We start from the raw sequence: 22,889 nt of genomic DNA, 5'->3' as shown, positions 1-22,889 counted from the left end.
TTTATCTGATTAAATGACTCAAAGAACTAACTAATTAAACAAAGATGTGTGAACACAATTTTATCACCTCTGTAACTGTTGTTCTGTTTCCAGGTAACACCACTGAATGGCGGAGATGGTGTGACATGGAACTACTTCAAGTTCAGCCTGTGAAAAGAAAGATGGCCTCCCTTTCAGAAAGTTAAACTGCAACTACAGTGTTTCTCTGTGCTAAGGACAGTTAACCACAATATGTGCCTCATTTACATTATAACAGTGGGTAGTCAGTATGTTCTTTAGCTAGTTTTAGCATAACACATAACAAAGACCAGTGTTGAAGGTCTTGGAACAGAACTATGCTGAAAGCCTCCTCTGTGAGGAAGAACACATCGTACACCCACGATGGCAGAAACACTTTGGTCAACTTCACTCTGAAGCTGTTACCTTTCCTGTTCACGAGCATTCCTGCTCTTTGTGCACAACCGCGGTTCCGCAAGCACGCGGCTGAGACGAGCTCCTTCGTTACGCGACCACTTAACACCACGCGCTTGAATTTTTTTGAATTTGTAGGCGGGGACAGTGACTGATGCTACCTCCTTTGATTTGTCACTTTGAACTCTCCACTCCGCAGCCTATCTCTGATCTGTTAACACTCTTCTTGGCTGCACAATCATCAAGAATAAGTCAAGGAAATCTCACAGTTGGAGGGAAAAAAAAAAAGGTACACTGATTCGGCCACTTCTATAAAGCCCTTAACACAAGTAAATATCGCATAAACAACATGTCATGTTTTTTTTGTTGTTTTTTTTAGTCGGGAGCAGTGGTACGTATGATCCACGATGTTTACGATTGCCACTGAGAACTCAAGGGTGTTTCCGGTGGATACTGCTCTGTGCACTCACATCATAATCAAGGGCACAATTTTGGAAAGTAAATAAATGTTGTGGACTCTGAAATCATCAATTCTACTAATTCATTCATTCCACGTTTCCAGATTTATAAAGTTCCTCTTGCCAATTGTTGCACTGAAGCAGCAGCATCTTTTTATAGTTCAACAAGGAAAGAGCATCAATGGTGAATGGTGGTAATGGTGGTGATAAGTGATTCATTTCTAAGTAAAAAGCAGAGATGAATCCATTAAATACAATAGTGACGTTTGACTGTCTTGTCAATACATCATGTCATTTAGAATGTTTACCATTCTAGGACTTATGTCATAATTTGCACCACTGAATATGGTCAATACAAAACACTGCTGCGGTTTAGTGTCCTCACATCTCCCCCATTTATCAACCACACCTCCCTCCATCATCTGCTGTGTAATTTGCAGGGATATAGAATGTGCATGGGCACTGAGCAGCCAGGAGGAGCAGCTTCATTCCAAACTACATTATCTCCCACACAGTGAATGGCGGCTCTGTTGAAATCATCTAGTATTTACAAATCAAGCAAGCGATTTCTCAGCGCAAAGGGCAAATCCAACACTTAAACAAACAACTTGCAGCAGCAAATGAATGTTGTTATTATCAGCATATCAACATGGTGGTGATCAACAGAATATGGCAAGTTGCAAGATCCTGAAAGTCTCTGTGTGTGTAAAATATTCACTGAGTATGAATTTAATTTGTTTTCTGTCAAAATATTTGATCTTCCTGTGGAACATCTGCTTTTTTTTTTCAGATGATGTTTAAACATTGGCGCAGTTTAGGGATTGGAAAATATTGAGGTATGGGTTGAGTACAGAAGAATACAGTGCAACCACAGACTGTATATATATGTATATATATTATGGCATGCCGTTCAGGAAATTAAACCTTTGAATATATTGAATGAAGTCTGAATATATGGAATGAAACTTTGAATATATTGAATGAAACCTTGAACATATTGAATGAAGTCTGAATATATGGAATGAAACTTGGATGATTCAATATATTCAAGGTTTCATTCAATATATTCAAAGTTTCATTCAGTATATTCAAAGGTTTCATTTACTGAACGGCATGCCATAATATATGTATATATGTGTGTATATATATATATATATATATATATATATATATACACGGTCTGTATGGCACATATCCACTTCCTTCCACTATCCAGATGTGAAGCCTAAATATTGCAGATAACTGCCATCTTGCACTGATGATGCCATTTGGAATCGGATTCTATGCTGTTATGATTTGGGGATGATGCGGTTGTCCGGATCTGTGCCAGAATAAAAATGCACTGGGGCCAAGATTTCGTCCAGTTCTAGTTGTGGATGCTTCTTGGTTGACATGCGACGCTACTATGGGTTACTTGTGGCCCAGATCTGGCAAACAGGAGCGGACTGTCCAAGTGCCATTCATCCATTTGGTGTGTGGGCCAGATGACAGTGTTGCAATTTTTAGTTTGGTCCATGTCCCATTTACTAATATGGTGGAGGCAGAATTTATGCCCTACGATCAAGACGTTTTGGCTTGACTTTAAGGGAGCTGTCATGTCATGTCTTTGAAACCATAATCCTCTTTACCTTAAATTCTTCACCACACATGAAGTATTTATACATACCTAAAAGTAAATGTGTATACGAATGCAATTTATAGGAGACAGATTTGAACCGGATATCTCTAAATCTGTTGTATTTTCTTATTAATTAAAAGTTATTATGGGACTTCTCAGCAGCAATTAATAGAACACTTAATATTTAATTTATACAGTAATTCCATTAACTGGGTTGGGCTCCGACTGTGCAAAACTTCAGTTTCTATGATTTCAATCCCTGTTTCTTTTTTTCAAATTGGCAGCGTAATGCTGTTAAATGTTCATCCGAGGATGAGAATGCCTGGAGTTGTTCTGTGTAACCGAATAACAATGTAGATGGTTTATTATGGATTGCCAACAAGAATCAGTTTCACAGAGTGAGAGGTTTTGTGCAGGGACAGTTTGGCCCCAGGCTTCTGTTCAATGGGGTCAAAGCTTAGTTTGAAGGATCAACGAAAAATCATCCACGGACTAACCTCGTCATTTAGCGGGAACACGTTCAAGAAAGATAAGGTTGCTGCAGTTTTCATCATAGTTGGAAAAGAAGCAAATAAATAATTTTCTTTGTAGTAAATTATATTCATGTATTGTTTGAGATGTGTCACTCAAGATTACAGATTTCTAAGCATTTTCTGTCTCAGTTTCACTTGCTCATGTTGGGTGTCTCCATGTAGTCAGTGTATGCAGCCCTACGGGACGACCTTGAAGATTATGTAATATAAGATTATATGTAATCTTTGCACCCAATGACTATTTTCAATGTAAAGATATAGAATCAGAATCAGAATTCCTTTATTAGACACAGCGTGGCATGGTTATGATAACAAGCTAAATAATAATATTAAGCTGTGGATATCGGGAGGTCGGTGGATGCTGATGAAATTTGTCCTGTAAGTGTTTTTTGTACATTTAACCTTTAATAACAGCTATTAACTCCAGGTCTCTATTAAAGGTACAGTGTGTAGAATTTAGTGATATCTAGTGTTGAAATTTCATGTTGCAGCTACACACACTCACCTCACCCTCTGCTTCCAAACATGAAAAAGGACCTGTGGCAGCTTCAGTTGTCATAAAAACTCAAAAGGTGTTTAGTTTATTCAGTCTGGACTAATGTTAAAAAACATGGCAGCCTCCGTAGAGAGGGTCCTCTCATTGTAAATATAAAGTATTTAAAAACATTAAATTTCTGACAATAGTTCCCTTTCACCTAAATCTTACACACTGGACCTTTAAATGCGAATAACTGGATCCTGTATTTAGCCCCATGACAAAGTGTTGACACATTCAGGGGGTTTCTCTTCTGAAACCAGCCCAGTGATCCTGAATAGAAAATAAAAGGTAACAATAAAAATGTAGATACGGATCACTGCTCAGTGATGATATTTAAATTTGCAGATAACAATCAATATTTTCAAACCAATCTGCTAATTAGCAAAGCATAAGCTAATTTAGATAATGTCAATCAGTGGATAATTAGGTTATCCTCATCCCTTATTGATTTGTTTGTATAATTTCTGTGAAGGTTGTGTGGATAAGAACATTCACATTCACAAATATTGCTGTAATGACCTATTTCTATATCATCTGAAATGTGATGAATGGTTACTGCTCCCACACAGATGTTGCATCATGGACTATTAATATTCTATGTGAATGTAATCATACCGAGGGAAGCGGCAAACACGCATGTAGCGGTACATGTGGAAAATGTAAAGTGGCTGTCACTTGATATTACGCTGAGGCACACGATGTGTCATCACAGTCACATAAAGCTTCTGCACTGGGTCAGGACGAGCTGAAATATAATTATCTTTACGAATAAAAACATGTCACCTTCACAACTGCAGTGTCTCAGCTTAAGTGTCACCTTCACTGAATGACTGAGCAGTGATGATGTGGTACTTCAACAAGTTTTTATAAGAAAAATAAACTTCACAGGTTTTGATATCTTAATCATCAATTCTACTAATTTAAAAAATAAAATTCAAAGAATGTCCCACGAAAACTGAAATCACTGAATGTCATAATATTAATATTATATTATGTATTTCTACAGCACTTGTATAAACAGGGTCACACGGTGTTTTTTTATTAAATACATGGAATAATACAACACAGGACGTGACAAGAATACGAAATACAACATGAAAGAACATTTTTAAAAGTCTAACCACAATGGATGTTTGAGTTCCAATGCAGATAAGACTCTTTAGATTTCACTAACCCTTACAACAAAGAAATGTAACAGTCTAGCTATTTTACAGGTTCAGCACAAACTTTATCTAAGTTATTAAAATGAAAATACAAATTTATTCTTAAATAAAAGTTTAATGTAAGTGCATATCACCGATTACAGACTTTCTGCAGACTTGGTACTGAAGGGTCAAGTGGACAAAGTCCGCAGAAACTCCGGAGGCTCTCACTCTGACATTTTTGCTCACACGTCGTCCAGAGAAACTGTGGAGGATCTTCTGAGTTCAGTGCATGTCATACTACTACTACTACTAGTACTACTAGTAGTACTACTACTACTACTCGCAAGGTTCAGTTCATTGCTGGTTTCGGTCATTTCATAGGATAATAGATAACGAGAAAAAATACTGATGGACCTGGAGTTTATGACTTTGCAACTTGAAAGAAATAAATGAGTTAATTGAATTGCAAAGCAATCAAGGGATTGCATTATGTCATTTGTTGGTATGCGGGTGTTTCGTCTCATCACAGTCTATCCAAATAAAAAAGCAATGAAGTAAACACGTAAATAGATATATAAAAGCTAAATACGTAATTGTTTTGCCTGCTCCGTGCCCCTGGAGGACCTCTCAGTGTGGTGCGACGCAGCAGCACAGGGGGCGCCGACTGCTAAGACTCTTCTGGCATAGAAATGACTTCCTCTTCTAATGCAAATGTTACGGAGAGACTCTGATCCACTCCTAATCGCCAAGTAATCACTTTCTGGTGTTATCCTTCTGTGATGGGAAGAATGGGTTTCAAAAATCTGGTGTGATTATGGTCAGGAGATTATACATTTTCAGGACATGTTGAAGATTTAAAAAAAAAAAAAAAAAGAGGAGTGAATCACACGCGATGATTTAAGCATCAGAATTAAATTCTTTATCTGCCAGATGGTCATTGTTAATAAAATACAATGAAGGAAGCATTCAGAAATATATACAATTTATTAAGATGTTTCATTATTTGATAGAATCTGCTCCAGTATCCGAGCACCACTATCACTGTTATCTAACCAGTTTCTGATTTAGAAAAGTAAACAAACAGATTGAAAAATAAATGTACCATGCAACACTAATTGTGATGCTTGAATAATAAACCCTGATGCTCACATTTACCATAAAGAGGAAAAAGTTTTGCAACCATTAGGATGTATTTAACCCTGTTGTCATGGAGAGAAAATGACTCGGTTGGGAAAAAGGCAAATGATCTCATGGAGAGTTTTTCCATATAATCATTTGTTGTATTGCCTAATTAATTAGGTACAGAGTATGCTTTTGATAGATACCTGGGGATCTCTGGGAGATGCTCACAATGAGCAGTCATTATTCATTCGCTGCAGCATGGAGACAAAATATCCCATTGTAATCTCTCGTCACCGGCATTAGCAACACGCGCGCTCAGACAGGCACAACACTGATGAGTCCCTTTGTTGCTATTAGCATTTGTGGATAAAAAGGGACTCATCTAGTAGTTTGCTGACATGAAGTGTATAATTATCATTCCATGTATAACAGGCTGCTTATTTGCCCCAGTGACATCCTCAAAGGGGAAGGTTGCAGTGCAGTGATCCATATCCCCTTATCTCTCATTCCCCTCGGGGCACCAAATTCAGCATGGAGCAGCAGGCTAATAAAGATGACAGAGGTTTGAGCCACTGTTTAAAGGGACAGACCACATTTTTCAAATCTACAGAAGAGGGAGTGCATCTTTAAAATGAAATATGAAAACAATATTTCTAAATTCTTGACAGTCGTGTGTCCCATGTGGAGATATTCACTCACAGAAAGAGGCTGTATGTGTTTTACATACAGAAAGCAGGAAATCTGAGCTTCATTGTATCTGGACTGAATGTAAAGCATGCTCTATTATGAATGTAGCGTGATAGGCCTTGGTGGGGAAATCGCCCCACGTTGACAATCGAGGACAGATATATGGAGAAAATAATGACCACAACAATAACTCCAGAGTTCATCCTTGGAAATTGAATTAAATTACACAAATGCTACATTCTGTGGGTGTTGTTTATATATTCATCTGAATATGTCACAGTTACATGTTCATGCTTCGATGCCGATTCCAGAGACAAATTTCCCAATGTCTTTTGACTCACTTTATGAGACTATTTCCAGTGTTTAGCGAAGGCTGTTTCCGAGGGCCACATAAATGTGGAGCTACTCCTTCTGATGGACTTATAATCAGGGGTTGAAACCCAGAGCAAAGTCAAGAAGACAGGGGAATGTTCAGTCTGTCGTTTTAATGATGCTGCAGTCGAACGAGCAGTCTGCGGACGACAGCAACACACTCCACTGCCAAGTAGGGCACACTAACTGAATAACTCAGTGAGCACGAGCCCTAATAACAGAGCAAAGGAAAAGCAAATAGTTACCGCACTAAATATTTCCTACACTGAAAATAAAGTTATGTGAAAAGCTAAAAGCGGGCAGACTCAAGAATGTCCAGACAGAGAAGGTTTAGGGAAATAAGCAGCGTGTAGCATTGTTGATCACGCAGGTTAATACTCATTGACCTGTGGGAAGATGATGGAGCGGATGTGAAGATGCCGCAGGAGCCAGAGCCACACGACGGTCAGAGGCGCCTTTTAACACAAACCTGAGCTGCACCTTAGCTAACGGAGCTGATAGTGATCTACCCATGGCCCTTTTTTGTAGATAAGGAGCTGTGGTAATGTAGGATTTGTGCATTTCTACGCTCACTGAGGCACAGCTGAGGACAGAGATGAATAAACTGTTTTTATTGGGCTAAGTGTTGTGGAAAATTACCAGATGAACCCGGAGTTTCTTATTTTGTTTGTTTAATTTACATTGGAGGATACATGAGGATGTAAAGATCCATTATTGCGTGGACAGGTTTGTACCATAGACTTTTAATAAAGTTTGGATAACATAATGTGGAGCCAAAAAGCCTTGATCTCCCCCTGGTGGCTTGCTGCAGAATAGGTCATAAATCCTGCCTCCACCATGTTAGCAGATGGGACTTGGACTTGACAAAAAAGGTCAAAATATATATCAACAATTTTTAAGATGGTTTTAGGTAGTTATCAAACACACACACACATTACACTTATTTGTAACGAATCATTTGATGCTATAAAAACGATCGAATGTGAATATTGGCGGGAGTTCGATCACTCGCTCCATCTCTCGATCACTATGTAAATGATGTCATGGGTGCAAGATGACTGTGTTTGTATCTGGGATATTTGGGCTTCACTTCTGGATAACGGGAGGAAGTGGAGATGTGTCGTCGACCTTTATATACAAAACAATTTTTTTTTGCCGGCTCAGACATTATCTAACTCGATGATACAATCTAAGCTCCAAACTGAAAATGTTTCCCTATAAACACCTGTGAAAGAAATAATACTGATAAAGAACATTTCTATATTCCTCCAAAGAATGATGCAGTCATTCAATGTCGCTAGTCGCTACAATTACACCAGTGGATTAAACAGCAGGAAGTTGGACACCCGAAATCCTCGCAGGAGTGCTCTGTGTCTACCTACTCACAGCAAGCTTTCCTCCGTGCTCACAGATTCCAGTTGCCCAGGCAACCCTGTCTTGAAGATTTTAAACTCGGATTTAACATATGACGCCTCCTGTGTCTCTCCACAGTCAAGAAACAGGATTACGGGGCTGGAAAAAAAACACTCCACTTTCCGGCGGAGTATCCGGTAACATCTCTTTGCCGTTGCATTTGAAGGGAACATATGGCCGGAAAAAAAAGGGAAACAGTAAATCCAGTGACACACTGCCCTCAGGTAATGCACTCCTATATTTCTTGGCAGACTGTGACAAGAAAAAAAGTCATTTGCATAGCTGTTATATTGTGCTTTGACACTGTCAACAGCTTTAATGGGATTTGTCAAAATGTGGGCCACAAGTAAATCTGAGAAACACGACCGGAGGCATTGTGAGAGTTTGGGGTATTAGACGAAGAAGAGGTCCAGAGTGTGTGTGTGGGCACAGAGGGTCTCACTCTAATCCCAGAATAAGTTTCTTCTCTGGAAGTTGACGGTACAGTTGTAATTAGGTCAGTGGTTTATGTGCCGAGCTTTCGTCACATTTCCAAATATAAACATCATGTTCTCCTCAAGCGTCTGAGGCAGCTGGACTGTGTCCAAACACAGCTGGCAAACACTTAAGTACACGTGTACAGTGCTGCGCTGCTGTTAAGATGATGTCAATACGTCGAGAGGGAAGAACTGTGCACTGCTGTCTGAGGTGTGAGCCTTGGTGCTTTACTTTGAAAGTCAAGATTTAATCACAGAGACCAACCGGATATTTGGGGGAGACACTAATACTGAAATATCCTTAAGATGTCGTTATCAAACCATCTGACAAAGAAATGGATCTGAGGCTTGATACTGTCATAAACCTAATACAGCAGTTGTATACAGAAAATAAAAGAACAATAATATATGTAACTTGAGTTATTAAATGTAAATGAAAACATTTTCTGCTGTGCTTATTCTATAAACTAAAAGGTTTTGTAACGCCACATATCATTAAACAGAAACACAGATGACGGTGCGTCCGCTCATATCGTGTGTAAGTCACACAGTCCAGTGTCGTCTGTGTTACTTCCAGCATCTTTCTGCATTTGATTTTGTTGTGGGTCTTTCCAGTGCGCTCCGCTCCTTGGTTGCGTTGTGAGATTTTGCAGCTCACCTGCTGTTAATGTGATGAAGGTGTTTTCTTAAGTTGCGGTGCACAGAGCTCTCAGGGCCACTGTATTAAAGTAACCCTCTCATCTTATGTTCGGCAGCATTGATTTAATCAGTAAATCCAATGAGCATTTCTCTTCTGGTCTTATTCTCTAATGGGATTCATACTTGTTGATTACTATTTGTTCTACATCAACGACAGATTGTCCCCGAAGTTGTTGCGATACTAAAGAGTGAAAGTTGTGGGTGGAGCCTGGGAGGTCGTGTGTGACGGTTAAATTTAACCAAACTAATTGTCAATTACAAGAGAGGAAACAGCAAAGGTCCCCAGGTGGTGTAAAATCATGCAACATAAATAAAACAGCTGACACAATAACAGTTAAATCTTTAAACACTGAAATGACTTCACTGAAATTTAAAGTCAGGCGATATAAGGCTCATCATTTCTGCAGAAACATACCAGGTGAATTTGTAGGTAAAGAAATGCATGTTTTAATGCACAAATATAAAAGTGTTGGCTATTAATTGTGGCACATTAAACTAATGCTTTCCAACTGATTGGTTGAGGTTGTAAAGCTAATCTGACTTGTGATGTTCTGAGTAGAATCTGTCGAGGCAGATGGCTTCATTAAAATTTGACAAGCTTTCAATGGTGCTGAGCTGATGATCGAGATTTACGACTGTCTTTGGTCATTGTCCTTTCTATACTATTGATCTGATTCTGTTCCACCACAAAACACCAACACGCCCACACAGGAGGAGAGGAAATCCAAGCGACTCATTCTAATGGACGTCAAAGTGACAATTCCCAAAGAACAATTTGTAAGCTTTTCAAAAGCAGGCCGGGAGCTGATGTTTCAATATTTCTCACGCTAATTATACTTGAAACCACTTTTGTCATTTAGCGCTGCGTCTTAAAACATTTCAGATCTGATGATTATCGCTTTCTGTGATTTGCTTGTGATTGTTGTTCTTTAAAAATCAAAGCTCTCCACGCACGAGCTGAAATTCTACCTCGGACAAAAAAAACACCACCACAGACAAAATATATTATTTAAGTGAATGTGTAGCCAAGTGGAGCATGTACGAGTTATTTAGAGAGTGTGTCACAGCACAGTCACAGTCATTTATTTTCCAGGGAGGGAATGAAAATAGTCGAAGTGAAATGCATTCTTTTAGCTTATTAGAAAAACAAGTTAAAAATCAAAACGTGGATTCTATTATCACGCACCTCATTTTGCATTTTCCTCCCTCTCTCTTCAGATGTTGATGCTTCCTTGTGAATCTGACACACTGCACATGCAGCGGGGAGATCAGCTCTCAATTCAGCAGAGAGCAGGATTATAAATACAGGTGAATTTGACTCATAATAATGAAATGGACCGAGGTGGACACCGCTGAATGATGGGGGAGAGCATATGAGAGAGGCGGCTCGGCTATAGCGCAGAGGCCAGTGGTAAATTAGTTGTGTCTTGTAGGGAAGACACTTGGTGAGAGAGAGGATCCCAGAAGAGTTATGTTGGGGGGAGGATGGAGGAATTCTGTAATGGGGACAGAGAGAGCGAGCAGTGGGGGGGGGGAGTAGAACAGGAGAGCAGAGCTGGTTGATCAAGTGATTTAAAATAAAAGAAGCGCGGAACGGGGCACTCGTCAGGGAGGCCACTGGTGCCACCGCCGTCAGACGGCATACCTTGTTTCCCGTTGGGAGCGGTCCCACATGTATATATTCATTGAGACGACACGGATTGAAATGAGCACGGCGTGAGACGAGCTTGTGTGCGAGTCTTTGAGGAGCAGAGGACATTCTTCTCCCAAACAGGCAGCGCATTAGCACCCGTCCTATCAAATGATCCATCATTACTATTTGGTATTAAAGCAGAGAGGACAGCATGATGCCATTACACATCCGTAGGGCTTAATCCATGGCCTCACCAGTATTCAGCGTTCATTGAAAACAGTCGTGAGGCCTTTAGTGCAATATCGCACACACTCTAGAGGCTTTCATTTATTTGCTCTTGAAGCATTAGCTGCAGGGCGATGCAACATCCATTACTGAGGGCTGCTCTCATCCACTCCCTGTCTCTCTGCTAATCTTGTGTCATCTTCCACGAACTAAAACGAGAGGCATCATAATGGTTTCATACATCATCCACTACAATCATCCACTTGGACCAAGATAGATTCAGGAGATAGACGTCATGATTTAAAAAGGTGCAGTCTACACCTGCTCTTTATAAAAAGTGCAGTCTGATCTGGACGAATAAAAAAAAAAAGAAGACCTGTTTTGACTTTGTGGATTATTTCAGTATGATTGACAGATGACGCATTAAGCTGCCCTGAATGACCCGAAACACAAATGAGAGCACGTCAGTCGCCACATCAAATAGAGTTCCCTGTAGCTTTGTGCCGCACTTCAATGACCTGAGTACAGTTTGTAACTTTGTTGTATCACCTCCATGCTTCAGTAACTTTAAATCATAGTCTGAAGGAAACATAGTCAGGTTCATCATTTTATTTTGGGTCAATACTTGAAAATGTTTCCATGCTCAAAAAAAAAATCATCACTGTCCTCATCCTGGTTAATGCTGCAGCTCCTCTTTTCAGCCTCTGTCTGAAACACTTGGTTTTAGCTCCTGTCTCTTTAAGACCCGCCTAAGGAAAGACAATTTTCTACAGATTTTTTAATTTATGATATACCTGCAATTGGTGTTTGCAAAGCTATGTCACTTTCTCTAATTTAAACCTTAGGGACGTTTGCTGATAAGAACTCTAACTAGTTTTCTTTGACAAGCAATAGAAATGAAAAGAAGAGTTACATTTGTCAAGAAGTGATTCACAACTTTAAGGAAAAGCGTCTGATGTGAAAGTCAAGCTCACCACTTTAGTCTTTAGGTTATTTTAATGATTGGTGAAGGTGCAGTGTGGAACATTTATATCAAATGATATGGAAAGGTTGAGGGGGACATTTTACTGAAAAGGGCAAGTGTGGCTTTCACGCCAAAATATCATGACCCCACCCCCGGAGATCATATCTGTAGAGTCTATGAAAATAACATATTCAAAATTTAGAGGGATAAAAGAAAAATACTAAATGTTATAATATAATAAAAAAACCAAGGGGAACTCAAACCAAGTCCATCACTTTTATCTCCAGTTTGGAATATGCTGTGATATAGGATTTGAGTTAGTGTGAAAGGTTCTCTAAAATGATCAGATTTATCTTTAGTACATCCTAAAACGTGCTAATTCTGACTCCACTCTGGAAGTGTTACACATTAATAAATCCTCAAAGAGAATATTTCAGGATCTAGTAGCACATTTCAGCAGTTGCTGAAATATTCAGCCAATTCAGCCCCCTGTCTTATTGGCCAAGTTTCGATTAGATACGAGGATTCCCCAGGTGAGTATCAACCCCAGTTCCATTTGAACAGGAGGTAAAATGAGAAGTCAACAGTATTTAGTCAAATAAAAAGGCAGAGATTAAAGAAACTTTGGCAGCCGAGTGTCAGTAATTGATTTATAATTTATCAGCGGTTGTGCTGAGCAGTGGCCACCGGAGAGATGGGGCCGATTTCTGTAACAACCTCCTTCCTTTCCTCGTGAGAACGCTTAATATGGGCAGCTCTATTCTTAGAGTGGTTATTTAAACTACAGCTATCAATAGACGCTGCAGGATCCTGACAGAATATAAGCAAAACAACACTCTGCAATCCCTGCCTGATTAAATGAAATTGTCACAGCAATGAAAATGATCTATGGCGCTAAGGTGAATGTGTAAAGTGCCATAAATCTCTTTTTGTCCCACCTTGAAAGGTCAGCATTTGCTAAGATGAGTCCAGAGACACAGTTTTATTTCACAATAATAAAAGTGAGAAAGCAGAAGCTACTCTGAAGACAGAGTCCCTGCCTGAGCGATAAACTGCCGCTCGCTCATTAATGAACAGTGTTTCAGCACACGGTGGCGGGTGAAGGCGAGGTGAATGTCACCACGTTGTTGTGTTATGGACGTTAAAAAATCATCAAATGCATCAAGTGCAAAAGGTTAATTTAAATCCCAAACACAATATGAATACATACGAAATCTAAACACAGCACACAAATGTGAATCGTTGTCCTGATTTTGCCTCTAATGCAGTATTTCTTTAAACTTTGCTTCTTGCGTATTTCAAGTTGCACATGAGAATGCGAGTGTTTCACAGAAGACTGATAACATTTCAGTGCCTGCACCACATTATACAAATCCAATCACCGCTCAGCGACTCAGTGTCAAATGAGTCAAACACAAAGAAAATCTGCCCGGGGGGAGGTTTTTTGTTTTTTTGGGTAAAAACGAATGGTCAGACGAGGACGTGACAGCAGCAGCTGCCTCTGTTTCCCAATTCAAGTTCTAATGGGTTCTAACTGTAGTATTTTACTTTCTTAAAAAACTTGCCAGTTTTATGGATCATACACAAGCTCTGAAAATCTTAGACACACTACAATTACAGGGTTTTTTTTGGTTTTTTTCTCCTTGAACATGTAATTTAATTATTGGCAGCACTTACGCAGCGTAGTGCGCCAACTGGGATTTTAATAACTGATAAGTGTTGAGTCGCCAGCTGTGAACTATTAAGAAATAATGGTGATGACCAGCAGATTGAGAAATCAAATTCCCAAGCAACCGCTACTGACGCCTCCCATACAGCTGTCCCAAATAACAGCATGTTTCCTAGCAAATGCAGATTGACAGAACGTGGCTGTTCTCCTAACGCAGCCATAAACATGCGACATGACGACAGGCGCCGACCTCCTTCAGACGCCCAACACAGAGAAACGAAAGCTCTGGAGAGCGCAGGGGGCTGAATGAACCTGACGATGTGGTTTACTCACCCTGTACCAAACGATCTCTCGAAGCCTTCCGTCAGTTTTGAAGTTACACTTGAGTGTGACAGTCTCTCCCACAACAACAGGCGGCAGGGGCTCGATGGTAACTGTCAAATATCCTGGAAGAAAGAGAAGATGGAAGAGTTTAATGTGAGTAGAAACACTTTGCATGAACAACACATAAGTTTTTGTGCTGCGATAAAAGAGCAGGGACTCGTTTGACTGAACCATGAGGGGTCCTCACACTCGTGGGGTTGGAGTATCTGGGTGAATAACACTTCAGTGGTAGTTACTGAACGAGGCCACAAAATTCATTTCTCATGACCCTGCACAACTTCTTCAGCTAGTTTGGAGATTTACACAAAGAAGCTCGCAACCACGTTTAATCACGATTAGACCATGTGACATGCACGGTTATTGATGATGAGTAATATTATGGATTATGTTGTTCTCTAATTTCAGTTTTTCCTTAAAACAGAGAACTTTCCCACATTAAAATATTTGCATGGAATTTCTCCTGCATGTTCGATTGTATAAAAAATAATCTCTTCACCAGTTATCATCTGAGGCCTTTGAGCTCCACCTCAACTCTAACAATTGCTGAGAATAATTTCTCATTCAGTGTCAGCAAATGTCTATAATGACAAATGTCAAAATCAACAAAACAGAAGTCGTGAGGTTCAGGACGAAGATTTATTTCAAAGAGAAATGCTGCCGTCGAGGGAATCTGTCATAATGTGGATTTTTTTTTTTTTGTACACATATTTTTCTTAGATTTAGAAATCAGAGGATCTACTGTCAAATACGTGTCTTGCTGTATAAAGCCTGGAGCATCCTCATTTTCAAATAAATGAAAAAACTTGTTAGATTCTCGTGGGACTTTACAGGTGATGGTTTTATGGTGACAAGCATAACAAGCAGCATCTAACCTGTCTTCGTCAATGAAAGCTACAGACACAAAGTGAAAGACACAAAAAGGAGACGTGTCAGATTCGAGGACAAACTGTTGAGCGACGACAACAGACGCAAATTTAAAAAAGCAGAGTCCCATGTGGATTGTTGCCCTCGCTACATTAAGACCGATCATGAGCACTTTGAATAACCATGTACTGCTACTGCTAATACTACTTCACAGAAACCTTCAGGTATTGTCCCACTATTCCCCAGCACACACTCACATGAATGAAATGGTAACTGGGGACAATCAGCGTATGCTTGAGATTCTATCCAGCAAATAAATGGAGGATACAAAGAATTATGAGGAAACCTGAGAGGTGGAATGAAAACCGGATGGAGGACACATTCATATGAAGGTCCAGGTAACTTAAGATCTGACGGAGGTCAGTGAGGTTTCAAAACATAAAGATTTTTATCATAGCATTTTGTAAACATGTATTTAAGAAGAGGAAACAAAGCATCTCTTTATGTGGTTGAAGCTGAGTGAGCCAGCGATGGTGCGTGGGCTGACAAGCAAACCTCCGGCACACACTTCAGCAGTTTCAGAACATTCAGTCTTTCATAGTATCACGTTTAACAGATGGATTTTATGGTAAATGTAAAAACAAAGTAAAGTGGAACCTTGTGACCAATTAAAGTGTTGAAACCTTACGAGGACAACAATATCTCACTGATAAGAAAGTAAGGGTATAGCAGGTGTACAGGTTGTAAACTGAAAAGATAAAATCCCAAGAAGATTTGTATGTTTCTAGAAGCCCACTGCGGTTCTTTGATTAAATAAACTGAATAGAAATTATGAAATTGAGGAGATTGAACACACCAGTTGGAGGCTGATACCATATGGAAATGTTTTACTATTAGGATTCATTAGAAAGATGCACTCACAGCGTGCACCCACACTGATATGCAACATGTCCCTCTAACGCTGTAACCTTTTGCACTCTACTTTAAAAAATCCGCACTGACACTAAATGAGTCGTCTGCTGAGTCTTTACTGATGACACAGTGCAGGCACACTCGTTTGGAGAGACTGACCTGGAGGTGTGTAGCTATGCTCAAATAGATGTAACATAATTTATGTTTTCTTCTGTTTCTGAGGAGACAACACTTTGATTTACCATTTTCAGCCAACAACGTGCAGAAGGTTTGGCCACAACATGAATGCACAAGACACAATGATTCCAGCTGCAGGCACCTGTAGACAACTGAAAAAGTCAAGACGCACATGTCAGATGCATACTGACAATTATCAGCTGCCACATGCACCATCCATCCATCATATCGTTTAATCCTTCATTTGAGGGTCTGGTGAGGAGCTGGAGTCAATCCCTGCCGACACTGGGCGAGAGGCAGCGCACAGCAACATGCAGAGACAACCAATCGCACCTACTGACAATTCAGAGTCTCCAATCAACTTACACCAATCTGCGTGTCTTTGGACAGTGGGGGGAGCTGGAGTAGACACAGAAAACTCACGCAGACACGGGTAGATACAGACTGAAAGCCTGCCCTCCAACATGTCCATCACATATGGCCTCTAAACAAGATTACCAAAGTTTCTTGTTGCCAGCAGAGTTTGTATCAAAGGCAAATCACGTGAAAAACTGCAAAATGGGTTGAAAGAGAGTGAATGTCAAAGTTAAAATCGCCCACAATTACGTGGTGTTTGTGTGAGAACATCTTTATGACAAATTGCTCTGCTCTCTTTGATTGTTGGTGATTCAATCCCCCTGTAGTGAGCTTCTCCTCCCACGTAGCTGCAGTAATGTCACAGGTTATAGGTTCAGTGAAATAGCAAACATAAAGAGCTTAAAGAAACCCTACAGTGCTTCACACAATCCTCTTTTGTCCTGTGTCTTTCATAAAAATTGAGCGTTTAATGTGACCCACGTCCATTCAGACATTCAGTCATTCATTATTGGCTCTTTGTGTCGATTGTGTATTGTGTACATCCACAGACGTCACATTGAACCAGGGAAGGACACAGTGAAGAGACAATTTGTCCTTTGGAAGACCTTCAGTCCAAGAATATATGTGTCTAGATTGTTTACTTTATCGTCATCCCACAAAAGGTTGATGGATCTAAAATACTGCATCACGTAGAACGGGACTTGACTGAATAATTCAAAAGTATACATAGTAGTAGTAAATGGAACGTAAAAGAAAATGAAAAACTGCACAAGGTGAACTTTTTATTGTAGAATATGGCAATACACAGTACTGTCGTGGAGCCGTGTGGCACAGCGGCTGACAAATTGCAGAACAGACGTGAATAATCACCAGAGAAGTGCTACGTAACCAGGAGCAGAAATGAAGTGTTACTCGCCTTTAAAACAGATCATCTGCGTTGGTAGACGCAGATCAGCGTGTCTCTCGTGTCAGTGCACCTAGATATGCTTATTAAAGAATCTTAATTTAATCAGCAGGCTGAAGAGATCCCCTCTCTAGAGTCAAATTGAATGGATAAACCTTTCCGGAGACTGCATGTCATTAACACAGAGCTGATGCTCTTAGAGAAAATCCTAACCACTTACTATGAACCCACAAGAGGAGCAGCCCGGCCTTGTGAATGTCTCTTGGCGAGTTTGCCACAGAGGTGGTGGAAACTGAAAATGCATATAACAAAAAAAAATGTAATTGATGTCAACAGACTGTGGAATAGCCTTTACAAAATATTAAATACTGATAAATATGAATAAAACTATCTTGTAGCTAGCAATTAGCGCACGGTATTCACACAATGCAGAATAATGTCAAAGAGGCTAGGTGGTCTCCTTGTGTGGGTGAAGGGATTAATTGTGAACAAGTCATTGACTATGTGGCACAGAGCGAAATGCAGCATAGCCAATGACAGAGAAACGCTCCGGAGCGTGCAGGGAGGGATGAGGAATTTTTAAAAGAGCAAATTACATGGGTTATGCACTTGTGCCAGAGAAGTTCACATTTCATATAATCCCTATGAGAAACTGGAGCAGTTGCCGGCTGCACATACCAAGAAACGAGGGCATAATTCCCACACAATTCAATATCCATTGGATGCCAATTAAATGACTCCATAAATTAGACACATTTTTTTTTTTTGCCAATTCTCAGTTGAAAGTGTTCCAATGCAGCAGGATCTGTTGTTATTCTTGGTGCCCTTGTGAGAACGCAGGCTAATGTGAGCCATATTCAAGCAGCGGAAACGCAGCAGTGTCAATTCAACCCGGAGCGTAAAAATCAACACTGTGAAAGTGTCAATGTAAGTCTGCATCCGTTCATGATAATTCAACACTTAGACGGCTCAACTCAAGATACTGAAGATCAACATGTTATTTACTGTGCAGGCTCTTACAAATATCACAGTGCGCTGTTTTATTTTCTTCAACCAACAGAGATGCTCCTTAAATTCAACAGATAATATACAACTCAATTATTCTGCTGATAACGTATGGGTTTAAATCTGGATCACAATTAAAAAAGACGATATCACAGCTTGTATTAACCCATGTCGTAATCTCCTGCAATAAAGTTAGCTTAAATCCAAGTTTTTTCATTGTTTCTTTCCTTTTTGTGTGTTATATACGTTTTTTTTTTGTCAATATAAAAGATCTGCAAAGTTAATAAGCCCCTCTCCCCTCCAGAAGCTCCTTTAACGTCTCGTCAGTAGTCCAGCCGATACGTTTGCACCATTATGATGTCACAATGTCTCATGTTTGCGTAATCACACCTAGCAGCTAGTCTGACTCGCCCCACTAGCAAGGCCAGGTATAGAGCGAGAGAGTAGACTGACCTTTTCTTACAAGACCTATCAAGACAGAGTGGGCTAGTGGACCAATTACAGCAAACCAGGCTTTCTCTGGAGGCTGAAAGGAGGAGCTGCAGCGACAGTATGAGGAGAGCAACTTGTTTTATGGAAATTAGAGCACGTAAACCTTTCAAATAAAATCGATGAACCTGATTATAATCACAATATGTCTTCTTTGAAACAAACTATTAAAAAGCACCTCTACATTAACCCCATCACCCTTAATCCACCGTGCTCAGGCTGATTGGAAGCTAAAAGCTACATTTACATGAACATCTTTTAATCTACTTCCATGTGTTATAGCAAATACCCCCCCCCCCCCCTCTCAAGATTAAAATCCCAATAACATGCATGTTTGTGCATTGTATTCTAACAGAGGACACGTTGAGCCTCTTGAGAAAATAAAAGTGTTGCGTCAGGCCGAATAGATCCACTAATCTCCGACATGTTTCTTCACTGTCTTTTTATCGGAGCTTACATTCAGCATAGACTTTCATTCCAGGTTCATGCTAGCGCCGCACAGTATCGACCCTGCCTGTGTTAAAAAGCCCTGCATGTGACGGAGGCTTCAGATATGTTTGTAGAGTGCTCACAGCCACCTACCGATAAGCTCCTTCTGCATGAATCAGCCATTCTGCTCGGCTGACGTTACCTTGAATTCTAACACTAACACAGCTGTGACTCTCACATGAGGTGTAGAGGCAGCAGAGCTCACACATGGGGAGGAATTTAAAGAGGATGAAGATTTTAAAATTTGCTCGATCAAAAGAAAACATTCAGCAAATCCTCAGAAAAAAAGTTATTGAGGGAGATAATGTTATCATAAAATTATAAGGGTATAAAATTATACGTAATAAACTTTATTTACGAAGCACTTTTGATAAAGTTAGAGCGCTTCACAAAAAGAACAAAGGGAATTAAAAAGCAATCAATTAAAAAACAAAACAGAGATCATAAAAGAGAGGGGGGACAAAATGAAGACAGAGGAAAATATTAAATTTGAGTACAGGTGGATAATAAAACAGGAAATAAAACATTCATAAAAGCTAGCCATAAAAAATGGTTTAAAAAAATGTTTAGAGATGAGTTTAAAAGACAATAAAAAATGTTGCCTGATTTTGATTGGTTCACTGTTCCACAGTGTGGAGGCGTTAACAGCAAAAGCATAGTCTGGGTCACTAGTCGAGACCTTAGACTGTAAATAAAACTGAAGACAAGTTTCCACTTCCTCCCACTTTACAAATGGAGCCCAAACATCCTGGATACAGGTGCAGCAGTTTTGACATAATTTTGAGCCAGAAACACTTTTAAAATACATGTGTGGGAAAAACTATCTACCATCTTTGAAGAAAAAAAATCAATTAAAGTGTTTTCTGACTTTTTGGTATGACACTTTTTCTGACATTTACTGCCGCCAGCCACCAGGGGGTGAGCCATATGATTTTGGCTTCACCTTTGGGGAGCTGTCATGTCTGAGCTCCATCCTCCGATCTATAAAAGTCGAGGTGGATTCCAACGGGCAGCCGGTGTAAGACGTCATGTTCAGCAGTAATGTGATCATGATGTCGCTTAGTTAAGCTTATGGTTCTGCAGCAAATCCTTGAAATAATTCACTTGGTCTTGAAACTAAAAGTCATTTAGCAGGGAGGCAGAGCACTTGGATATCATTACACGAGCGCACAAGCCAGTGTGGAGTGACCAGAGAGTGCATAGCATTTAATTGGCTCATATTAGGTGGTTGTGGAGGCAGACAAGGCCTCCGGCTTGTCTTAATCCATCAGAGGCGCTGTTGGAACAACATCTAATGAGGGGTGCAAACTATGCTTTCTTCCATTAATAACAGCAATTTGCCAAGATGCAATGAGAAAACAAAACACAGCCAATGATGGACCGGCCCAAAATGTGCCTGTTATTGTGCTCCGTGATTTATGGCTATGGCCTACCTTTGCTTAGATGTCAGTGCAGCTAAATGCATGAGAAAAATGGACGGCAGAGTTTCTTTGCTCTCTTCCTCTAAGCAGTGTGTAAACAAACACAGCTGATTTGGTCTAAAACACATTCAGGCATTATCACATCCAGAAGTGTGTTTGAGGAAAAGATGGAACCTCTTGTTTTCCGAAAAAGTGAACACACGAAGGTATCATGTGTTTTAACAAAAACAGGATATGATGAATCAAACGTGCCAAACTGCGTCAATGTCTATATTGGAAAACATATTTTTTTAAATACACAATATATTGAGTCATTTTGTCCACGACTGCACGGAGCTCTAGCAGTGTGGACACATAACGATCAATATATTGGGCTAATAACTTTATATCTATTAAAAGCAAGTGAGAGATTTCATGGCAGGAGCTTACGGCAAGTGAGCAGGAGATGTGCTTTAAATGGGGGAGGGTGAGATGGGGGTGGGTGAGGGGGTGTGCGACAAATTAATGCTTTACATGTTTTGGCAGCAATAATCTCTCCATTTGTAATCGTAGCATTTAGTCGATGTTCTGCAGGTCCCATCTGAGAAACGCTAAAGTACAGAGCCTAAGGCAAACAAGGCTATAGATTTTGTGAACGGTCATGTTATATATCTTATTCACATTATTCCCCATAAAAAAAATATTCACTAAGTGGGGAACTTAGTGGCCATTAAAGCTCTCGCAGAGCCAGACAGGTATCATGTAGCTAAGTACCTTTACTGCCTCGTCCTTTTTATTTCTCGGAACGTGAATAAAAATTAATGAAGATGAAGAGACTTTCTTAATGAAATTTTATATTACATGAGAATGTTGGAAGCAGCAGAAAAGAGCAGCAGGATTTTGAGCAGAACGTTGAGCGGGGGGGTGGAGGTCCTGACTGACAGCGACAGTCAGTGTTTCCCTTTGACTCGTGCAAATATTACTCAGACACTGTTTGGCTGAAAAATATTGTTTCCTCGATGAGTGTCATGTTTTATCAATAACTCAACAGAGTATATACTTCAATCCCCTTTAATTCAGTCGAGCTGCACCTAATTGCATAAATTCACAGTCAATATGTCGGATTTCTTTCCATCAAGATGCAAATGAATTATTCCGCAGGAAATTAGTGTTAATGTCAAAAGTTGCAACGTTAAAGAATTGTTTCTTGGTCCGCCTCCCATGTGTGCCTGTCACTGAATCTGTCGCACGTGAGAGCGACCTTCATGCGACATGAATACACACTCCTGAAACACTGCACAGGACGAGAAACAAAATCCACCCATTTCATCAGATGCACACCAAAAATTAAATTGCTCTTTCCAGACTCATTTTGTATCCTTCCACCGAGCGTTGTGGTAGCTGTCGGATAGTTTTTACATAATCCTGCAAACTAACAGACCGCCAAACAAAACAACAACATAACCTCCTTGGGGGAGATAAATCTGATTTTTGTTTCAAAGTAAAAAAAAAAAAACAGTTTTCCAAACTTGGTCTTATTTTGTTATTCTTGCCTTCATCCCTTTCAGTTTGATGCAATTTTACTTCATTGCTGAGATGTGGCATCTCTGGCAGCCGAAGCTTTACAGGCGGAGCACTCAGCGCAGGCACACAAGCAAATCGTTTGACAGCTTATTGGTCGCTGTTGTAAAACGGTGTCTACCTGTGACGCCGCATCCTCACATCTCACAAATGTCAAGGTGGTAACCAAAAACGATGTTTGCTCGGTATTCTTTGAAATAGTTTGTTGTTAAGTCTTAATTAATTGCTCCACTTTCACATTCGTCGTGCTCCAATAATTCAGCTTCTCTAATTAGATTAAAGGTGCAAAAGTAAAGTATCATCATAACGATTAAATCACCCTAAACAAACTAACAGTGTTGACATTTACTGAGGATGAACGAGC

The 22,889-nt window shown here is 39.9% G+C and overlaps 1 protein-coding gene across 4 annotated transcripts in view; it reads right to left on the bottom strand.

Moving 5' to 3' along the window:
• igsf21a (immunoglobin superfamily, member 21a) overlaps window positions 1–22,889 on the bottom strand; it is a 174,088-nt gene that overhangs the window by 94,622 nt on the left and 56,577 nt on the right. For all 4 annotated transcript variants that reach the window (XM_020096487.2, XM_020096489.2, XM_069532284.1 and 1 more), the window contains one exon: window positions 14,297–14,409. In XM_020096487.2, the coding sequence (XP_019952046.1) occupies window positions 14,297–14,409 (113 nt within the window). The remainder of the gene's footprint in view (window positions 1–14,296; window positions 14,410–22,889) is intronic.

This window comes from Paralichthys olivaceus, chromosome 2, assembly GCF_024713975.1.
Source record: "Paralichthys olivaceus isolate ysfri-2021 chromosome 2, ASM2471397v2, whole genome shotgun sequence".
Classification (NCBI taxonomy): domain Eukaryota; kingdom Metazoa; phylum Chordata; class Actinopteri; order Pleuronectiformes; family Paralichthyidae; genus Paralichthys; species Paralichthys olivaceus.
Note: the sequence above shows the minus strand (reverse complement) of the source record. Positions and strands in the feature narration are given on the sequence as shown.